The 22,630-nt window shown below is 36.8% G+C and overlaps 5 protein-coding genes across 9 annotated transcripts in view; 1 reads left to right on the forward strand and 4 right to left on the reverse strand.

The window, feature by feature from the left end:
- Positions 1-14,847, reverse strand: part of LOC117789951 (protein similar) — a 78,160-nt gene extending 63,313 nt beyond the window's left edge. For 2 of the 5 annotated variants that reach the window (XM_034629168.1, XM_034629167.1), the window contains exons 1-6: positions 8,280-8,948; positions 3,543-3,730; positions 3,252-3,478; positions 2,967-3,191; positions 2,540-2,706; positions 2,367-2,473 (exon numbers count right to left, since the gene is read on the reverse strand). In XM_034629168.1, coding sequence (XP_034485059.1) covers positions 2,367-2,473; positions 2,540-2,706; positions 2,967-3,191; positions 3,252-3,478; positions 3,543-3,730; positions 8,280-8,800 — 1,435 coding nt within the window. In that variant the 5' untranslated portion in view covers positions 8,801-8,948. Of the gene's footprint in view, positions 1-2,366; positions 2,474-2,539; positions 2,707-2,966; positions 3,192-3,251; positions 3,479-3,542; positions 3,731-8,279; positions 8,949-13,753 lie in introns of those variants that run through there. The other 3 variants (XM_034629166.1, XM_034629165.1, XM_034629164.1) reach the window with 3 other exon arrangements.
- A 394-nt stretch (positions 14,848-15,241) lies between these two features.
- Positions 15,242-15,876, reverse strand: LOC117789827 (mitochondrial intermembrane space import and assembly protein 40-B). The gene has a single exon (XM_034628972.1). The coding sequence runs from the start codon at positions 15,748-15,750 to the stop codon at positions 15,280-15,282; it is 471 nt and encodes a 156-aa protein (XP_034484863.1). The 5' UTR covers positions 15,751-15,876; the 3' UTR covers positions 15,242-15,279.
- LOC117789828 lies at positions 15,724-16,353 on the reverse strand. Its single transcript, XM_034628973.1, has 2 exons — positions 16,177-16,353; positions 15,724-16,062 (listed from the first exon to the last, which is right to left on the reverse strand). The coding sequence occupies exons 1-2, from the start codon at positions 16,206-16,208 to the stop codon at positions 15,753-15,755; spliced, it is 342 nt and encodes a 113-aa protein (XP_034484864.1). The 5' UTR covers positions 16,209-16,353; the 3' UTR covers positions 15,724-15,752.
- A 71-nt stretch (positions 16,354-16,424) lies between these two features.
- LOC117789826 (DNA repair protein Rad51 homolog) lies at positions 16,425-18,284 on the forward strand. The gene is made up of 3 exons (XM_034628971.1): positions 16,425-16,666; positions 16,735-17,291; positions 17,823-18,284. The coding sequence occupies exons 1-3, from the start codon at positions 16,556-16,558 to the stop codon at positions 18,205-18,207; spliced, it is 1,053 nt and encodes a 350-aa protein (XP_034484862.1). The 5' UTR covers positions 16,425-16,555; the 3' UTR covers positions 18,208-18,284.
- Positions 18,285-19,428: 1,144 nt separating this feature from the next.
- LOC117789825 (PC4 and SFRS1-interacting protein) lies at positions 19,429-22,115 on the reverse strand. The gene is made up of 3 exons (XM_034628970.1): positions 21,288-22,115; positions 19,788-20,618; positions 19,429-19,722 (listed from the first exon to the last, which is right to left on the reverse strand). Exons 1-2 carry the CDS (start codon positions 21,981-21,983, stop codon positions 19,854-19,856), a joined length of 1,461 nt encoding a protein of 486 aa, XP_034484861.1. The 5' UTR covers positions 21,984-22,115; the 3' UTR covers positions 19,429-19,722; positions 19,788-19,853.
- Positions 22,116-22,630: the final 515 nt, after the last annotated feature.

Consider the following 22,630-nt stretch of genomic DNA (forward strand, 5'->3'; position numbering starts at 1 on the left):
TCGCCTTGAGGCCAAATTGTCGTCTTTATTTGCAGAATGAAAATGCTTGTGCACAATTTCGCATTTTTCCCGTTACCCATTTCGCATTTCCATTTCAATGCACATCAGCAACAGCAGCAGCAGTGGCAGCTTTGGATAAACGTGGAAAACGTTTTGAGATTTCAATGCTCGCCCGCATGACATTTGCGATTTTCCGCACATTTTGTATTTTATTGAACTGTTTGTCACATGGCGCTGACAATATTTAAGAGAGAGAGAAAGAGAGATAACTTTAAGCCAGAACCCCGAGACAAAACTGTGGACCCTCGATTCCCACACTTATGTACATATAAAGAATCATAAGCATGTAAACTTTATGAAAATCAAACGGAAATAAAAATGGACAGCGCTCATAAACAATAATATGGCGAATGGAGCTTTTAAGCAAACATATAGAACGTCAAGTAACATAACTAAAAATAAGTATAAAGTTCTTACCAACCGAGGGTGCTAAAGGGGGCGTGGCAGCTGCTTAACCAAGAAGCTGCAACAAGAAGCTGTAGCAACTTAATAAAAACAAAAATGTATGAAATACTTTTACGACTTTCGAAGACATTTTTACAGCTTGCTGCCAACTTTGCTAACGATATGCGATATGCAAGACAAAAATAAAAATAGAAGCCAAAAACCAACATGAGAACTCAGCTGCATTCCTAAGCAAAGATCCGGAGTGTGCGTTGGTGTTGTTATGTCCAGTCCGTAGTCCGGCACGGGCGTAGCCTGGTCGCGAATGCATGTCGCATCATAAAACCGAAAGTCATTTCGAACAGAACGTGTCTGGGACATGAAGTTGGTTGGCCGCTTGGCCAAGAAGCCAAAGTCATTGCAGCCAATAATAATTCCAATTGTAGTGCAGTGACAATTTCTTGCATTTCTTTTACAGGATGCGCCCGCATCTTGGGTACAATGTACCCAACAATGGTCAGCAACGCTTTTATTGCCCAACGTTGGCATTTTAAGTGCTGCAGCAGCAGCAGAAGCAGCGACATTATTTGGTCAATGTAGACGACATGACGCGACCATTAAACGCAACAAATAAGCAAACAATGGCACCAAGTTTTGCCCAGAATATGGATACAAACAATAGTTGGGCAAAGGAAGAAATTAGTAAAGCGCTTAAGCGCAACAGACCCAAAATAAGTTTCTTTCACTACTTCAAATACTTGTTTATTTTTTTTTGCATTTTTTCGCGGACTGCGCTTAAATAATGGCCGTGACATTAATGGCACTTTATGAACTATGTAATTAGGTAGAGAGGAACAAACAGACACTTCACTTCAGTCTTTGTTACTGTCTAAATGTTTAAATATTATCAAGCAGTTCAATGAATACGCATTTTATTTTAACGAGTCCAAATTAGACTTGAAATTAATTTAAATTAAAACTTAAATTTCAGTAAATGGTTTTATTTCGGTTGTCTTTCAATTCAAAATACACACTTTGCATAAATTTGAATGCAGAATAAGTTATGAGGCCAAACCATTATCAAAATAACATGCGGCTTTAAAATCGGATCATTTTGTAATGTATATCTTGTGATTTTTTCCCAAAATAAAAAGAGCAGACTAACAGATAAGACATACATTCAAATAGAACATATATTGTACATATATCATAGTCAATTATCTGTCAAAAGAAATACTTGACTAATTAGTAACAATAATGTTTGTAAACTAATAAACCAATTTTGATGAGTATGCGTCAAGCGAAATAAAAAAGTTAATAAACAGCGAACGAAACTTTTTTTGGGAGCTGAAGCGGAAACCGCCTAGAGACTGACTGCAAGGTGCCTGAACAATTTATTTATTTAGTTTTGCAAAAGCTAATTAGCAACTAAAGTGAAATTAAAGCAAAGTCAGGCTAACCAGTCAAGCAGCCAGAGAACGACAATGGACTCACTCCATAGTTGTAGTTTTAGTTGGAGACAGAGATGCAGACGGAGACGGAACTGGTGGAGGAGACGAACACGCCGGACAACGGTGTGCTACAACTAATTAAATGCAATAAGCAAACCGGCAACTGCTGGACGTGGTCCTGCCACGACACAGGGCGGGACAGGAAGTGACGCACAAAAAAGGCACAAACGAGTGACAAGTTTGTTTTGATGTGCAAGGACATTAACACGACACCAATTCCTACTTCCACTCCGCCTCCTGTTCCAACTCCTACTCCGCCTTTGACTCCTTCTATGTCTGTTTGCTTATACTTCGTCCAGAACGACGAGGACACCGTTTTAATTTGTACATTAAAGTAATTAGTTTAACATTAGTTAACTGCAGTTAGTTTTAATGAAGAAACGACACAAATGTCTCTAGTCGAGCACTTACCGCTCTTAAAGGTGGCCATTAGTCGTTCCGAATCGGCGCCATGCTGGCAATCGAATAGCGATGTGTCTAATAGATCACCGGTCATATATCCAAGCAGACCAAGCATTCTAAAAAATATAAAATCATTGAAAATTAGCAACTTGCTCAAAGAAGTCGACGGCGAATTGTCTCACTTGTCATCCACATAGGTGAACTTCATATCCAGCGAATGCTTGGTAAGAAATGTGCTCGTGCCCAGCGGTATTTCAATGTTCGAGGGATGCGGTATGGGCCGACCAATGGCAATCAGCACACGTTCGCCCTTGCTGTTGACCCTCAAGTGTCCGGTTATGTGAATAACCTAGAGAAAGTAATTTCAACATTAGTTAAACACACAACTACTTAGAATGAAGAATTATTTTCGGAAATAAATGCGAAAATTGGCTAACATGCAGAGCTATGATTTTTATATTCGTCTGATCTTTTCTATGATAGCTATCTTTTGGATGCCAAATACACAATCTGTGAGAATGGTTGAGGTATCTCAAGAAACAACAACAGATTTCGTTCCAAAACAATACTATCCTCTGCAAGGGTATAAAAATCGAGAAAATTCCATACCTTATATGAGGCACTCTTTATGTTGATGCTGCGTCCGCGGCTGGTCAATGTGCACTTCATACGGATGAATAGATCTCGATGATGTGTGCTGACCCCCGATTCGAGCAATTGTTCATCCTTGATCTTGTCAGCGATGCCATTGCGTTTGAGATTGAGAGCCTCCTTGATCTCAGCATGATCACATTGATGCGTATACTCCCAGATCTGTTGACCCAGCGTATCAATCTGCAAAATATTACCCAAATTAATAAGAATTTCAACATATTAGTTAATATTATAACATACCTTTGTGATGCCCAGATAATCAATTATGTTCTCAGAGACATATGTAATGTCGCCCTCATTGGATAGCACCAACAGAAAGCCATCCATGGTCTGTTTTAACAATTGACTGGCCTCGGCACACTTTAGCCAATCCTCGTTCTCATTTTCCAGCTTGGGCTTCACCAGCGCTGTCCCAGTAGAGTCAATATCCGGTGTAATGCGTTCGCTGCACTCTCGTATCTTTGGTACTGTAAATAGATCAAGTTGATGAATATGATAATCGTATTACAACAAAAATAAATATATATATACCCAGCTGCAGCATCTCATGTATCTTAAGATAGGCAATTGTAATGCGCATTATAGAAGCCTTGTCCAGCTGATTGACATCGTCGGGCCTAAGCGGCAATGCCTGCGACAGTTCCATAAAGATTTCTGTCTCCTTGGAGCGACGACAACGCGCAGCATCCCGCGACTTCTCCTTGCGCTTCTCATTGTTCCTGCAATAAGGCAAAGCGAAAGATTTGCATAAGTTATCGAACATGAGAGTTGTAAAGGTGGAAAATCTGAATGGCTTTCGATCGCCAGATCACGTAGTCCACTCTTGACGTCGCTCCTTTACAGCTTGCCAGTTAGCAAATTTGCAACGAAAGCGGATAGAGGGGATCGTTTGGTATGGTAAATGGCACAGAAATGCGTACATTTCAATTGTTGCGATTTGGTGCGTTTTTATTTGATTTGATTCAATTGACGCGGTCAGCGCACAAATTTTTCAATTGAGCAAAACATTCGCCATGTTCGCTAGCAAGGCGAAGACGCCAAAGTTCATGGCAGTTGCCGCAAAAACTGCACAGCAAATGAATGTTGATTACCTACATCAAATGAAAATGAATCGAATTTAAATTTCACTCCAATGTTTGCTGATTATTTGCTTAATTACGATTACGAGAATACTAATTGCATTTTAGTCATACAAAACAGCGACAATAAATTTGTGCTAGCTGATAATTAAATGAGTAATGCGAGTATTTTAAATTCTTGGCAAACTTTTTTGATTGCTTAATATACTAAAATATTACAAAAAGATGTTAATCAGTTGATTATAGAAATAAAACAAAAGTCAACACAACTTTTTAAGTTCTTTAAACTAAAATGAACACAAACAAAAAATTTTGGTAATACGAGAGCTTCTAAATCTACCAAATTCTTGACTTTCTATGCGACAAAAACCATAACAAGATTTAACAAATTGTTATTATTTAAGAAAATTAGAAAGTACGAGCACTTTAAGTTTTTTCAACTGTAAAATGAAATATATTGAAATGATCGAATATTAATCTCAAAATATATATAAGATGTTTACCACAAATTATTATACAATAACTTCTATATATAAGGAAAAAGAAATTTCTTAAATACTCAATATGATGTGAGATTACACTGTCCTGTTCGTATCGAGCTGTGACGCACTTGAGGGGCTTTCACTGTAGTTCCATACACTTGGTTTGGCAACTGGACTAAGCAACTCAAGTAGCGGTGTTTACTGACTTAAGATAGCCAGAGACTGCTGACATGTACTTAGTAAGTAGATAGTAAAGAGACATAAACCTTGGCACCATTTCAGCTGCTTCAAAATAAAATAATAATAATATTAATAACAGAAGCAGAATAATATCAGAAGCATAAAATTAAATTGGTAATGAAATATTTCCTTATGCCGTTCCTTATAGCGCATTTTAATTACAATTTACAACACGAACGATCATTGAAATGTTAATGAACCTGTGCCTCAACTGAATGCTTAGCATCGTCAAATGAATTACTCATCACATATGAAAATAAAATCGAAGAAGAATTATAAATAAAATAGGCAAATTTCAAACAAGTTTTCACTTATGTTGTAATACAAAAAAACTATAAAAATCCAAGCTTAATTTCTTATCAGCAAACATATAAAAATTCTCAGGAAATTGGCAACACAATAAGTATATATAGATTAATGTATATATACTTATTGTTGGAGAGTACACTGACCTCACACAAACAATTTTGCTGCCAATTTTAAATACAAGAAATCGTCACATAATTCCTAATAGACTTTGTTGGTGCAGTTGCCAAGAAAAACTCGTGAGCTGTCGAAAACTAGCAATAAAAACATTTTTGTGTTTTATAATTAATATATATGTTTATGCACGAGAATATGATCGCAAATAAATGTATTTAATATATATACATTGTATATTTGAATACGCGAAATTGCGACAACTTTGTCACGTAGCTAAAGGTTTATATGAAATATTCGCGGAATTGTAACAACATTTGTGAAATTTGAATATAAAATTTGTGCCTTTTATTTGACATAAATTAATTATCAAGTCCAGCAAAAAGACAAATAGCAAACTAAGCAAAGATAACAAAAAAAATACACATATGTGTAAACCTAAACTGAAATATTTGCGCTTGGTAACAATTGCAGGTTGAACTCTCTCCGTTGTTGAACTCCCCCACTTTGGCAGAGCTTTAGTTGTCAAACAAATTGTATGAAAAGACGCCGCTCTATCAGTTAGACAGGCAAGCAGACAGTCAGAAAGACTGGAAGCAAACGAAAAGAAAAACAATAACAAATAATAATAACAATTGGCAGGTAACAAGTGGCGGCTGTCCATCGGAAATTGAAACATTGTCATAGTGTTACTCATACGACGTGTGGCCGGGCAAATTGACAGACTTCAAACAGTTTGTAATTCTTTAGGCCATATGGCAATTGGCAACAAATATTTTTGAAAGTGTTGTGCAAAAGTTGAGTTGCTAGATTACAATAATACAAACTTCATAATTCTATAAGTATATTCTATTATTTTGACTTAATTTAATTGAAAAATAATTACTATCACAAAAATTAGCAAGCCACATAAAAATACTTATGTATAAAAACAATATAATACATCCTCTCTCCCCTCATAACTTTGTCCGTCCTTCCATGCAGCAAATTTCGATTGCCTTAACTGAATGCTTAGGTGCATACTAATGGCCTGTTTAAACGACCCGTTGAACAATGGGGCAAAAACGGTTAAACAATTCATTAATAGAGAAGTGAATTGCTTTTAAATATTCACAAAACGGTTGCAGTTCTTTATATATACACATATATATTAATTGTTGTTGCTACTCGTGTTGTTATTTCTGCTGTTTGCTTTTGTTGCTTGGAGCATTTCCGGCTAATAGGGGCAGGGGCAAAGGCAGTTGCATGATCTTGACACGTGCAACAGCATGGACAAATACATATGTAATTAAGCCAACTTGGAATATAGATTTATGGATTCATAATAATAATTATTTTTATAGTTTTAATAAAAGCTCTCTTTAGTGTGAATTGGACGAATTAGTAAATTAGTATAAAGTTTAAACTAAGCCATTAAATATTATTACATAACGATGCAATCATACAATCAATCAGATAGTTTTGTAAACATGCAGTAACTTATTTACAGAAAAACAAACGCTACCGTTAAATCTGATCGACTACAAAATACTCTGTATCGTTTCTTGAATTAATTTTGTGCATATCATTCAAGCTTGTTAACATGAGCCTCTATATTTATTTGCTAGAAATCTTATTTTCTTATTTGTTTTAAAAGCCAGTGACGTTAATGCTGATTCCGAATATTTGTAAGTATACATTTTCATGGGATTCGGATATGAAATAGATAAGCAAATATTATGGCTAAACGTGCGGTTCATTTGAGGTTTGCCAAATGTAAACAAAATATTGTTAAGGCACGCGCAGACGAGACATGCACACAGACACACAAAACACACAGACCGTACACACACACACACACACACATGATATCAATCATACACACCACATCAGATTTTGAGTGTTTGCCATAAAGCGTTCGGACGCCAATGGCATCCAGAATGAGAATTGAAAGTATCTGCGTCAACGGGATGTGACAATTATTAAACGTAGCTTCCTTTAGAAAGCGTTCCCTAAACCTCAACAGACTTTAATCAACCTTTGATTTTGGATTATAATCATAACATCGTGAATAATATTAACTATTTTAATATACTCCGTTCACATTCCCATTTCTTTCTTCAACTCTTTCTTTTTATGCTTGCAAAATTCCTTTGTCATGTTTTGTTATACATTATTTTTCCTTATCGTTGTCAGATTATTATACATACTTTGATTTTAATTTTATTATATTCGGACTATGCGATATCAATGTACTCTCTGTCTTGCTTTCTATTTTTTTAAAAGTCATTCCAAGTTTACCTTGGCGCTGGCATTAAAAAGTTTTTCCCCATATATCAATAAAATTCTACAGAACCACATAGATTATACGGTTCAAAATGATAACAAATCGAAGATATGTTGGCATTTTAAATTTAATACATGTATATTTTTATTGATGTATACAAATTTGTACCACATGTCTTTAAATTTAGATAAATATACATTTGTGATAATTTGCCTTAACAATTGATAGATTACTTTGGATATAAGCAGGCAGGCATGACGTTATTGATTGTATATATTATATGCCCCATTAAATACATTTTGCTGGCGAAATGAGAATTTTCGCTGGAAAAGTTATTAATAATAATAACTTATTATTTAAAAGCTATTATGATCAGACATATTATTTCGATTTATCAAATTTTAAGTGCTGACTGACTCTCAATCTAATGCTGATACAAAGTATATGTACAAATATATGTACATACTTATATATATAAACACATATATAATAGAAAAGAGAAATGTGTGCATACATATGTAAAATGTATAATAATAGTACAGAGAATGAGTGCAGATAAGATGTGTACCCACTTGGGTTACTTAGCTTCTGCTGTTGTTGTTTTTGTTTTTTTTTTGTGATAAGAGCATTGTGGCATTTACTGTTTGTTATGAGTTATGAGCACAGACAGTGCCCAGCCAGGCAGCGAGTAAATTACTAACCATTATAGGTACCAGCATGTTGGTAGACAGAACTTGAATTGCTTAAATACACTACGAATATAAAACATATTCGCACTTACATAAAGTCCTCGATATCCACAAACTGTGTGAACTGACATGGTTCAGGATGATTTGGCGCGTAGCCATAACAATATTCATAGCCCCAAGGTTGATTTTCACGACACGGTGTTTCCAGATTCAGCAACCTCATGCCCGGCTGCACATAGGGTATGCTCTGGGTCTGCTGACCTACATAGACGTTGGGAAATTGCCCATAGTCTGACTGATGCTGTTGGTATGGATGATATCGGGAAATTTCCATGCCAGCTGGCCTATTGTAGATGGCGCCACCATTGCCACATTGACCCGTAAACTGAGGTCGAGACGTGGAATTGTTATAGAAACCGACATTATTAAAGTTCACAGCTGGCTCATTAATTGGCCTGCAGCCATATAGAGTGCCATTTCCTGTATTTAGTTGCTGCTGTTGTTGTGGTTTCACATCCGAGTCATAGAACATAGAGTTGGCATCGTCGCCATAGAAAGTACTATCATTGCAGGAAAAATCAGAGTTTTCCCAAGCATTGCAAGAATTATACATTCTTTAATTGAATGACTTAAGCCATATAATAAAAGCACATACAAACACACACTCACGCACAATCGTTTGGTTTTAATTTAGTTTATTTGTGTTAGAAAATTGGTACAACAACCGTCGAGTAGCAACATTTGAAATGAACAGAAAATTCTATTAGCACGAAATTCATATTTATAGGCCTCAAAACGAAAATCGCAAATATCAGCAAGCTGATATCAAAACTCAGATACTACCCACACACATGCATATAAGCCCATGAAAATCCTAGACAACAACAAAAAGGCAACTGGTGAGAGAGGAACGCTTCCAATGTTCCAACCAAAGGTAAGAATGAAATCGCTGTACTACACCAGATATTAACATCAGAACTTTGCCAGCTATCAGTTAGAACTCGACTACTGATAAGATAAAAGCAAAACAACTCGCTGCTGTTACCGCTCATTTCTCTCAGCCAGGTTATACGGACCTGGCCATGTCATACGGCCAAATTCATGTGGGAATTGACCAGATAAGACAGATAACGGAGTGCGCAAAATGGAAAACATATTAAAATCAGCAAAAGCAAAAAAGCAAAGGAATTACTTTTATTAGCTTGTTGCTAATTTGTAATTAAATTGGCCAAAAGTATTGCATACTCTTAAGCGCCGCAAATGTTATCGCTCTCTATCTATCTCTGTCTTCTTCTATCTCTCTTGCTTTACATTAACTTATCTCTGAAGGACTCTTGCCTATTTATTTGCATACGCAATACGCTAATGAGTCACAAACTGCAGTAGTTTTTAGCCAAACATTAGATGAAATAAACCGCTTACAAATCAAAACCCGTTAACATAAGACAGCTGAGTGACTGGCTAAAACGACTTGGCCAACCAAAATGCTTAACAATTAGCAACGTTCTTATGCCAGACAAATATGTTGCCCTCATCTATGTTAACATAATAACATCATATTTGACAAATATTTGACTTGTTTAATATTTTTGGCAAACATGTGTTGAGACTGAAGCAAGATAACTAGAACAACAAACTAAAGTACAAGCAGTTGGAGAATAAAAATAATGGGAAACATTAGGTTCGTTGAGAATTGGAAGCTGAGTTTTAAAACGTCTTACAATTAATTTTATTTTTTTTTTTTTTTGTCAGACAATACATTTTTGTTACAATTATAGGCTTAGTCTTAAACTGAGGTGTATCTGAGCAAGGTAGTAATCTATATCAGTTGACGTTTAAACGGTTTCAGATTTATAAATTTGATTGATATATAACTGAAAGAGTCACCCGATTGGAGCTGAATCTGTCGAGCCATCTTTGATAAGCGAAACGCATTTTAATTTAAACATCAATTGATACAATATAGCAATATATCAAATTTAAAAACCATTTAATAATGGTGTATCAAATGTTGATTAAATTTATTTGAATTTTAAATAAATAGTACATTTAAAAAGTAATTATACAGCTCTGAAATTAAACGATTTAGAAAAATACTCCCAAGGTAATAATACAACAATATATTATATCAAAAAAGTAAATACAAAACGTTTGCCAAAAATGTGGTCAGATATACACGATACAAAATACACGATACGGGATTGTAAACTTGTATAGTTTATGGCATAAGAAAGACAATTAAGGGGTGTTCCATTTTTTAATCTTCCGTATTACAACAACGAATCATCAGGACAACAACAGGCGAACTGCGGTTTTTGCGCAACGCGCAAGAATTATGAGCAATTTTTGAATACTGCGTCTCTGCCAAAAGCAGAGGCTACATAAATTAACTTTCCCTCTCAAAAATAAATATAAAAATGACTAGAGGATACCCTACAGATTGGCAAGGCATTATTAAAAAGTTCGAAACGTATAAGATGTTCACTAAGCTCTTTTCTTCTATTCATACTTTAGATATGGATACTGGAATATCTTCTATTCTTCTAAAACTTGAGTCAGCTCGGAAGCTTATCTATATTAAACAGCTCAGAAACTAAACTTTTTAAGAAACCATCAGACTGTTTAAGTTTTTTATACAAACGTATTATACCCCTTTTCTACCCATGAAATGTAATTATTACATATCTTTTTAGTAAATCGACTGGTAAAAGATACAACGGAGAGAGCAAAACAGACGCACACACATACAGATACACAATCACACACAGATTCAAAAGACGCGCGAGGCTGCTGCATTTGATGACTGCATGGCAACAAAGTCGTTCGTTTGTTCGTTGGAGAAGCGTTTTCGTCTCAGGCCTCAAGACGAATTATACGAGGTAAAAAACAACAACAACAGCTGCGTATTTTATATGAAAATAAAGAAAAGCAACAACAACAGGCATACGGAACATAGGCACACCATTAACACACACACACACATACACTCGCACACACACTTTACACCCCGCATACCGTTCAGTGTCGTCACATTTTAGCTCGATTGCGCAAAAAGTAGGTCGTCGTGGCCAGACAGAGGCTGTCGTAGCCAGCAACAACAACAACAACAGTAATAACAGCAGCAACAACAATCATATAAATAACAACAACAATATGGCATATCATTAAAATATTTTACATTGTATGCGTAAGCTTGTGTTAATTTTTGTGCGTTTGCCTTGCGCTGATATTGAAATATATACAATTTGTATTTATTGTTTTGTTCAATTTTTACTAAAATACCCGATAGTCAAAGAATAACACAGGGTATATTTGATTTTACACTGCTGATTGATATATTGATATGGTTTTATGCAAATGCGAAGAAGATTAACAAGAATTATTATATCGAGTATTCCATATTATATACTAAAACGAATTAAGTAAAGCATTTGCAAGCCCCACTTGTTGTTGTGAGTATATTTTAATTGAATCTACATATAATTTTGTTATAATTGAGGCTAAGATGTCTCAAAAGTATATAAATCAAATGAGCGACAGACAAGTTTATAACGAGGTCAAATCTAGAGATGAAAAACCAACAAAGAAATCCTGCAAAAGTCGTGAGTCTGTCGTGATAATAAATTAATAAACAAAAATCTTGAGAGACATTGAGAGTTGCAATAAAGTTTATTGTTAAAACATTTAATGCAATTTGCTAAAGCTAGCATATTGTAAATTTTAGTATGCAATAGCTATAACAGCTTTAAAAACTCTATTAAATCAAAGTTTATTTTGGAATTTTAATGGACGATAATGAAAACAAAGCTGAGTTCTCATGAAAATCACACAGATTAATCACGTGACTATCACTAGGCAACACAACTTAATCCAAAAGACATGCACAATTATCATAAACTGTTATAGCTGTCGCTATCAATCGACAATATTCCATAACACAAATTAAATAAAATTTAATCTATGTCACAAACCAGTTCACAATTCGACATGGAAAACTTGATCAGTTTTCTTCAAAACTAATCGTTTACAGAACCGCTTTTTAACAAATGATTTACAAACTGAAGTCACGTAGGCCAAACGAAAAATGATTCAATTTAATGCAAATGCTGCATATTTTTTTAAAAATTTAAAAGAGCAAGAAAAGAAGTAAACATTATGTTTAATGTGTATAGTGATCAATAAATGATATAAGTAAATGCGTGGCTGTTACTTTAGGGGCGGGTCAGAGACACGCCTAAGAGGGCAGACAAACAATAACAAAACAAAAAACAAAAAACAAAACAAACTGATAAAACAAAACAACAAAAAACTGGTTATGCTACTGCTGTGAGCACAACAGGTTTTTTTTCTTTTTCCTTCTTAATATACCTTGTTGGTATATTTAAAAATAACCTCAACCCAAGAAATATGCGTAGTTCGGAGGAATTCCAGAGAGCAGAGTGGAAATGTATATATTTATGGGCTGGTCCGTATAACGTAGTTCAAGGATATCTTGATAATCTTCCTAGTGCCAGCAGCAGCAACAGGTGCGATAAGGGTTAACTTCAAATACCAAATCAGAAAATAATTATTTTTCGAGTATATCGTGTCTTTCGTATTTGGGTTTAGTTTTTGATTTCTTTCGACTTTCAAGGTAAGGTCTCGGTCAACGCGTTCTCTTTTACTGTCTGACTTCGTCAAAGCTGTATAATTATCGCAAATGCAAAAAACCAGGCGTGATTAATGATTACGTTTAGATTTCTTTATAGGTATTGAAACGTTTTCTTTTCCTTTCTGCACTTTGCCCTGTTCCTATTAATGCATATATGTATGTCAGTCTTTAAGCTGAATCATCCATACATCAAAAAAAATTTCAATCATTACACAAATCAAATAAATATGTGATAAGCTGTTACCTATCCCTTAAAAGCTGACATGACGTACGTAACTCGAACGGTTATAAATATTGTATCCGAATGAGTAAAAGAGCTGATAATTATAATAAATCTTTTAAAAATGTCTTGTTACTTATAAATATATAAAATGTAATGTAGTTGAAAGTTTTCTAAATTAATAAGATGGGCTTTTTTAGCTTAATATAATTATGAGCTTATTTAATACGTTATATTCTAGAAAGGACGGTCACACTATGAAACCTAATGTAATTAAATTTTGTGTTATTTTCATTTAAAATTAACCGTTTCCCAATATATTGATGCATCAGCTTTGAGAAGTCTAATATTATTATTAGGTACTGAATTCCAATATCGTTATAGGGTGCAATTTGTTTGAATAATTTGTCTCGCAACCCTAATAGAAATAATAGAGAAAAATATTAACGTCGCGACGCTGACGTTGACGACGAAAACGCAGCAGCAGCAGCAACAGCAACAGCGGCAGCAGTTGCGGCTGAAGAAAATAAAAACAAAAAAAAAAAAAGAAAGCAAAACGCTTATGCAATAGCAACGGCCCATCCGACAGATCACATGGGCAGGAGCTGTTGTTGTTTGCTTCAATTTTTTTAGTATTTATTTAATATTGTTTTCTATTAATATGAGGTTCAATTGGAATTGGCCATATAGCTCACCTTCGTTTCTCCTTTGGCTTGCCACTGGCGGTCAAAGCTGCACCTGCAGCAGCGGACGCAGTTTTGGCTCCAGCGTTGTTGTTGTTGCTGCTGCTCGTTGTGGATGACGTTGCTGCTACAGCGGCAGCGGCGGTACGTTGCTTTTGAGCCTCCGCTGCCGCATCGATAGTATCAATTAACGAAACCATTTTCTTTGAAATGATAAAACCGCAGCAGCATTCAAATTTATCGATGTGTTGTTATTGCTTGCTGCTAACTGTTTCCGTTCGCTGTTGTCGTTGCTAATCACTTATATTATTATTATTGTTGTTCCAGTTACTGCTAAAGTTGATTTTGTGTTCTTGCTTTCGTGCTGAGACTCTTGGTTATTGATATTGCTTTACTTTTCTTTTCGTTTCTTTATTTTCAAATTAAACTATTCAAATCGAATTACTTTGTATATTTTCGAATTCTTTTGCGCACGTCTTTCGTATGCACACCAATACGTAACTGCGTATATATTCGTAACTGTATGTGTGTATTTCGTTGTTTGTGTGCGTTATTTATTTTGTCAGTGTGCGAGCAAGACAAGCACCTCAAATTTATAGTGGAAAATAAAACTGTTTTAAGAACTGTTGACGATTTATTAGAGTATGGATATTAAAGTTAAACTCTTAACACTGCTGCTAAGAATAAATGTATTGGTATTTTGACGAAAGCAATTCGCACAACACTCACTACACTGGCGGCTGTTGGTAATTGGACTTTCTATTTTGTTACTGATTTGGAGCGCGTTCGAACTGCAAGCGATTGCCACAAGGTTATTGCTTGTTTTTATTTATGTATTTGACTTCAGGTGACGACTGATTGCACTGTAGCTCGATTGCTATTGCACTTTGAAATTCTGCACAGATTTGATATTAAATTCACGTTTTAGCGTTTCACATGTGAGATTTATTAGCACTATAAGCATTTTACAATGCGTTTAATAACATTTTCGACACGGTTTTCACAACTTTTCTTATTTTTCTTATGTGGTCGTCCGATATATAGTGGCGGTGGGGTGATTGATAACCGATAAAAAATGACAAGCAACCATGTTACAGATGTTTCTAGTAAGAAATACCATAAGCAAATACCAAATGTAAATTAGCAGTTGCCAGACTGTTTTTCAAGTGTTTTAACAGTGAATTCAAATTTTTTGCAATAAAAATTGCTGAATGCAAAAACTGCAATAAATTATTAATTTGTTAAAAACATTATATTAGAAATTATATAAAATAAAGGTATTTACTTTTATGAACGTTTGAAGTTAGTCACACCTCGGAAGTTGTTAAAATCGACAAAACTTCAAAATTCAGAAAAATTACCACGATCATTTAAAAAACAAAAGGAAAATATTCGAAAACTTAAATAAGATTTCTCGGTCTGACAACGCTAACATAAATAGCAACTTTTTTTATACCCGGTGACGATGTCTTTCAAAAAAAATTACAGTAAACAAAATTGTTTTTGTTTTTGAATTATCTGTTTATTGAAACATTTTACTAAGCTTTTGAGATGGCATTGGTGGCCACTTGTTTATCAGCTACAGCAGCGGCGGCTCCAGCACCACCTGAGAGTTCATCTACATCCTTAACACTGGATCCATTGTCTGCATTCATAACATCGCCAAGCGCATCGTCGTCATCATCACCACTGTTGGTTTTGTTGTAGACCGTAGGATACTGCTGGAAGCAATCCTGCATTTTTCGGAATGCCTCATAGCAATCAGAACCTTTGGGCTCTGCCTCGCTATAGTGAAAACATGAGAATGCCTCGCGAAAGTCAACGCCACAGGGACCTGTGGCCATGCCTCCCAAGCACGGACAGCTCCAATTGATGTCGCCATCCTTTGTAATTAGACCCTGGGGCGCCTCTGGTGGAGGCAACTCTATTGTGCTTGGCGTCGAATGATCCTCTTTGGTGGCAAAGATCACCTTATCCTTGCCAAAGACTTTGCAATATGAAAATGCCATTCTTATGATGATTCTTCACAATTCTCGTTATCTCCGTCTTTCTCAAAGTCCAGAGGCGTTTTAGATGTTTTGAGCACTTGAAAGTGACAAGGTACCTCCTGATATTGACCAATCAAGGTGATGGCTGCACGCGCTCGCTCGTAGAACTCCTGGGGCACACGGAACACAACACGTCGATGCTGTACACTGAATTTAATTATTTCCAAATTGGTTCTGCCACCAATTTCACCAAAAAATCTCTCCAACGAGTTTTGAACGCAGCCCCGAAAAAAGACTGGTGTGAGTACAACGGAATCAAAATCACGAAATTTCCTAGTGTTGCACAACAAAAACAAATCATTATTTACAAATCATTGTAATATGAAAAAACAATAAATACAATCACGCACGTGTGGTACGAATTGCATTAACTTGTTTTGTACTTACAGTTGCACATCAAAGTAATGATGTCTAATCATACTTTTTTCACTGGCTTGCTTTCTGACCGTCTGCTTCTTTCTGCTCGGCCTTATTTTAGTTTTGTGTCAGAAACACGTTGTAAATGCCGGCTAAATACTTCTTTTTTATTATTTATGTAATTGCTGCTGCTTGTGCCTTTTGATGTTTCGTTTTCGCTGTTCCGTGTTCTTCTTCTGCTTCTTTTAGTCAAACAGCTGTTAATGATGATAGAAATGTGAATGGTTAAAATGATTGCAACATTTCACAACAAAGCCCGCGTACTTTTAACAAAATTTTGATCAATTTTAATCGAAAGCAGAATTTATCTTATTGACTTAGTATCTGTTGTATCAGTGAATAGCACAAAATGGAACAAAAGCAACGCACGGCACAAAAGCAGGCTGATGCCACCGGATCAACGGCTGTTGTCAGCGAAGACGAGGAGGATGCGGGGCCGCTGGATGTACTGAAATTGCAGGTACACTGCTAGATGGTATACACTGTATTTATAGCAATTACATTTGTAAATATTTTGTAATCTGACAGGGCAACAATATCAATCCCAGGGACATTAAACTGCTGCAACAGGCGAGTCTGCACACTGTGGAGTCTGTGACATATGCGACGCGTAGGCAACTGTTGAACATCAAGGGGCTTGGCGAGTCCAAAGTGGATCACATCATGAAGGAGGCATCCAAGCTGGTGCCACTCAGTTTCACAAGTGCCCGCACCTTTCACCAAATGCGCTCGGAAGTTGTCATGCTGACAACGGGCTCCAAGGAACTGGACAAGCTGCTTGGCGGCGGCATTGAGACGGGCTCAATAACTGAAATCTTTGGCGAGTTTCGTTGTGGCAAGACGCAGATTTGTCATACACTAGCCGTGACCTGCCAACTACCTATTAGTCAGAATGGCGGTGAGGGCAAAGCTTTATATATTGATACGGAGGGCACATTTCGACCGGAACGTTTATCGGCCATTGCACAGCGCTACAACATGGAGGAAGCCGATGTACTGGACAATGTGGCCTGTGCCCGTGCCCACAACACGGATCAGCAAACGAAACTTGTTCAGATGGCAGCAGGCATGATGTTCGAATCCAGGTGAGTGCCGAGATCGTTAGCTCCCCAGGCTTCTTATTTGATTAGAGATTATATCAGTGCAAAGCTTTGGATAGCTTATAAGATCAATGACCATAAATTAGGTGTAACTCTTCCCATTTGGCAGAAAGGTTTTTATACCATAATCGGACCTGATTTTTATACCTGGATCATATAACTCCCATCGGTCGAAAATCATGTTTTAGTATAAAATATTTTTTTGTTTTATTGTGATATCTAACAGAGTATGTAGTTTATTCGGTCCTATACATGCATACCAAATTGTGCTCAGATCTGTTCACCATATCATATAGCTGCCATATAACCAATCATGTTTTAGTATGAAAAACTTTTCTTTTTTTGAGATATCTCAACCAATCTGACAGAGTATGCATTTTAGTTGATCTTATACATCCAAACAAAACTGGGCTCAATTCTGTCCACTGTATCATCCAAAATAAAATATGGTATCCTACTATCGATTCTGCTCAACTGATTTGCTTATTTTTAATTGTTTTACTTATTTTTTTTTAGATATGCCCTGATAATTGTAGATAGTGCAATGGCTCTCTATCGCTCGGAATACATTGGACGCGGTGAGCTCGCTGCCCGTCAGAATCATTTGGGTTTATTTCTGCGAATGCTGCAGCGCCTGGCCGATGAATTCGGTGTGGCAGTGGTCATAACAAATCAGGTGACGGCACAGGTCGATGGCGGCGCTGCAATGTTCCAAGCGGATGCCAAGAAACCAATTGGAGGACACATCATGGCCCATGCATCAACCACTCGCCTATACCTACGCAAGGGGAAGGGAGATGCCCGTATATGCAAAATATATGACTCGCCTTGTTTACCCGAATCTGAAGCCATGTTCGCCATACTACCGGAGGGTATTGGTGATGTCCAGGAAAAAGATTGATAAAGCTTGTTAATATATGTTTGTACTTATTTTAAATGCATTCAATATCAGAGAATATATGTAATTTATAAAACTAATATAACTATTATGGCCACCATAAATAATTTATTATTGACTTTTATATTAATAAACAACTATGTAAAATGATTTCTTTGTCAAAAAATTTACTTGACAACCTGTATGCACACATACTAACTTGTGTGTAAGTTATGTGTGCATGCATTAAAAGTGTACCAATTCCACTCGTTTCAAAGTACACTTGTCCCATTGCCAATAGTTTTATTATTGTTTACAAACAAGAAAAAATTAGTGCAAATGCACAACGCTGAAGACTTTAACTACGGCGACTCTGATCCTTTGGCATTGCAGAGTGAATCTTTCCTTGAAATTGAGCTCGTCGATCACAAGAATGCAGCAAATAATGAAGTCAACTTAAAGAGTCCGCCACTTCGACGGAGTAAACGGCAACAACATGAGATGCAGAAAATCAAAGATGCTGACGCGGAAGTCAACTCAAATCTCAATCCTGCTGAAGTAATGTCGAAGCCGCTGTTTCCAATTACGAAAAGAATGCGGGAACGTATCAAGCGCATGAAGCAGCGCATGTTGGCCACATTAAAACTGACCAATGAGCAAATGGCCGAGAGACGCCAGAAGCGTGCCATGCAGACCAGAGAGAGTCGTCGGAGGGCCGCAAATGCTGACGCTGCTTACCGACGAAAGGAGACCGATAAGAAGATAGCCAGAACAAAGACACAGCGGGAAATGGAAACGCCAGAGCAGATGGCCGTGCGCATGGCCAAAAAACGTGAGGAAGGTCGTCGGTATTTGGCCAAAAGAATGCAAAACGAAACTCTTGAGCAAAAGGCTGCGCGACAGGAATATCAGCGATTATATAGCAAAAATCGTAAACCCGTTAAGTTTGTTTAAATATATGCTTGACTGTAATTATAAAAGAAAAAGTATGTTAGCGAAAGAGAAATTGCCGATAGCCAGAATATATGCGTAAGAGCGAGCAAGCACTAAGACAGCGAAAATAAAGAGCGCTCTCTGCCTTGTTATTGTACCATGCCCAGACCCAAAGAGCGAGAGAGTAAGAGTGTAAGCGAAAGAATTGCTGACGTTCGATTGTGTTAGATCCGGATAAACCATATTTTGACCACCGTACAGGCCGAATCCGTTAGCAATTTATATGTACGCAGATAAACGTCACAAAATAAATATGGTCAAGAGTTTATTCTTTAATGGATCTGATTACACATATTTGCAGTATTGTGTATAACATAAACTAATTGTATAATATTTAATGTGATTATCAATTTTGTGTGTTGATCTGAAGCAGCTTCAAGACCACGTCGGTCTCATGGATGAAATAACATAGATTGGTTGAAGTGCCCCGATAATGAAATTATAACTAATAGCAAGCATTGCAACCAGTCCATTGGCTGTCGTGTCAATTTCAGAGATGGGAATCAGGATTCAGGACTTCATATAATGTGTCTCGCTTAAAAGTAACTGAAATAATATAAAATTTTGTATTTGCTTATTTGGAAATAAATTGTTGTTTAAGTACTACTCACCTTATGTTAGTATATGGAACAAAGAGGTCAGGTTTAAATACTTAACGCCGCCTTTTTGTGCCCCGTCTAATTTTGGGCATTCTCCTTTGACGCAGCGTCCTCCTCTTTTGCCTTCAATAGACTATCATAACTGAGCTCGCTCATCGAGACGCGCAGGTTATCGTTGATGTTTTTCGTATAGTTCTTGTAGATGCGCACTTTCTCGCAAAACTCCACCCAAAAGTTCTCCTCTGGCTCCGGATCGGGATTGAAGAGTGTCTTGAAGCCATCGTATATGACTGTTGAAACTTTACGTATTACCTGCGCCTTCTCCTTAAATTCCAACTCATCAGATATGTCCATTTTCCACAACTCTAAATTGCCAACATAGCGACGTAACCGTCGCATTATATCAACGCATTCGGGATTGCGTAACAACATCAATCGATTCAATTCGATCTCCTTCAGCTGCTCCAGTATCTCCAGGCATCTGCCCACATTGGCTCGTCGCAGTCCCAGACACTCTCGCAATTGCTGCGATAGTTGTATAAAGTCACGTTCCATGAACAGAGCATCCTCCTGCTCAATCAGCTCCTCAATGAATCGCACTGCCTCCTGCTTGGGTATTTCATCACGCATTGGCTCAATGACAATCCTCTCTGGCATCGATTCAGCATCAATCTGTCCCGATTCCAACTTTAGCTTTAAATCAATTGCCTCCTTGCGTGCTTTCTCCAACCAGGCCTGTTCCGCTGCGGCGTTCTCAAAACTGTTTGGCTTCTTGTAGTTGATGTTGATGCCCAGACACTTGGCCGAGGGCATGTAGACCATAAGTAGATTATTCTGAATGATCTGTGGATGGAGGAATCGATTAATTGCATAGGCTAACTAGAAAGAACACCGAATATTTGATACCGTTGCAGAGCGCTATAACCGCTAGCTAATTATAATAAATAGGCTGCATTGATTTGTATGGGCCCAAAAAATTTAAAAATTCCTGATTGCCGCTTTTTGAGTTGAAAAATGGATTTTTTTTTTTAAATTTGTAGCATGTTATTAATAGCATATCTTTAGTGTTTTTATTATGGTTCTGACAAGATTTGTATCAAAGCTCTTGTTAGGACCAGGACTATAGAATCATTGTCATTTAAACATGATTTTCAGACATGCAAGGACTGTGAGCCCCAAATTTTTCAACCCAAAAATCGGGGACTAGTAATTGATTTCAGAAACATGGATTCATTGTTAAAACATATTAGAATTGATTTTAGATTACGAATTTAGTTTAGGTTTTAGGGGAAAAATAGATGCACCCTAATAGCTAATATGTTAAAAATAGGATATAGTAGTCTGATGCTAACAAAATTTGGTCAGGATGTATAAGACAACACCAAATACACAATCTATGAGATTGTTTAAGATATGATAGATTGATGGTGGACATGTATTAGCTCCCGATCCAGAAAGGGAATATTACCCTCTGCAAGGGTATAATAATTAAATTGGTTTAGATCCACTTACGTTTACTTGGCGTGAACGTTTTTGCATTGGTGTCACCGCCGCTGTGGGCTTGGACTTTTTGACGGCCTTTTTGTTCGTGTTGGCAGCTCCAATGCCTTCGGGTGGCACTCGCTTCTTTTGCGGCGGTGGCCCATCAACGGCATCCGAGCTGGCATCCTCTGTGTCGCCGTCGACATGACGAGCTTGTACTTTTGTCTTCCGTCCTCCTCCTCCGGCTGCACCACGCGCTTTTTGTTCGCTGTCTTCAGTAGCTGCAATATTTGTTGTTGCCGATGCTGTTGTTGTTGATGGCGCCACAGTCGCTGAAGTGGCGGCGACTGTTGTAGTTGTCGCATCGGCTGGAGCAGCGGCTGCCTCTGAAGTCGCTTCAGCGTTACTCTCACCGACTTCATCGGTATTTGGCATATCGATCGGAGCAGAGTCCTCGCCACGAAGTGCGCTCTCAATTTGATCGATGGCCTCGTTAAACTTGGCGCGCTTCATATTCTTATCAGTTGCAAACTTCTCCTTATTCTCCACATATGTGAAGAGATCTTCGATTTTTATGTTTGCCGTCTCTCCGGTACCGTAAAAGTAAACATTGTACTTTTTGTTGTTATACTTTGTAATCTTTGCTGGCCACGCCGGATAACCCTTCACTTTGGCAAATACCAAATCACCAATATTGAACGATTTGCCAGCCTTTTCTTTACCCATTATTACGTTTAATATTTGCAAAAAATTGCTTCAATTGTAAATTTGTTTTGTAGTTGATTACTTGGCGTCTGCTGCTATTTCTCTCATTCCCTAGAAACTCGCGCTTTGCTCTTCTTCTTGTTCACTCACAATTCACAGTTGCTGTCATTCACAAAATCTGGTGGCTGTACACGGGAAACAGTCAGCTGTTAATTGTGACAGTGACTGACAACAATTTAACATTAATAAATATATATTCAGCAATGTTTTGATATAATTTTTTTTTTTAGGCCTATGCACGTAAAAGCAAATAGCAGCCAGAAATAGCTAATTTTTCTCTAAAAAGTTGGCAGCACTGACAGTAGGTGAATTCTTAAATTGCGCGCGCGTTTCCGAGATTTTTCCAGGGCTGTCAAAGCTTTAAAAAAGTGCTAATTCAAATTTGTGTTACTGATACAAATTGCATTTTATAAATAAAATATATATAAAAAATAATTAAATTTAATGAAAATTTAAAAATCGAAATTAGATAAAATAAAGGTAAACATTTTAATGGAGGTAAGAAGTTAGTCACCCCTTGGGCAAAGACATTACAAAATAAATACTAAAAAATATATTAAAAAAATATCGACAAATCTAACAAAAAAAAATTTCGCAAAAATTTAAAA

The sequence above is a fragment of the Drosophila innubila genome (assembly GCF_004354385.1).
Source record: "Drosophila innubila isolate TH190305 chromosome 3R unlocalized genomic scaffold, UK_Dinn_1.0 2_E_3R, whole genome shotgun sequence".
Classification (NCBI taxonomy): domain Eukaryota; kingdom Metazoa; phylum Arthropoda; class Insecta; order Diptera; family Drosophilidae; genus Drosophila; species Drosophila innubila.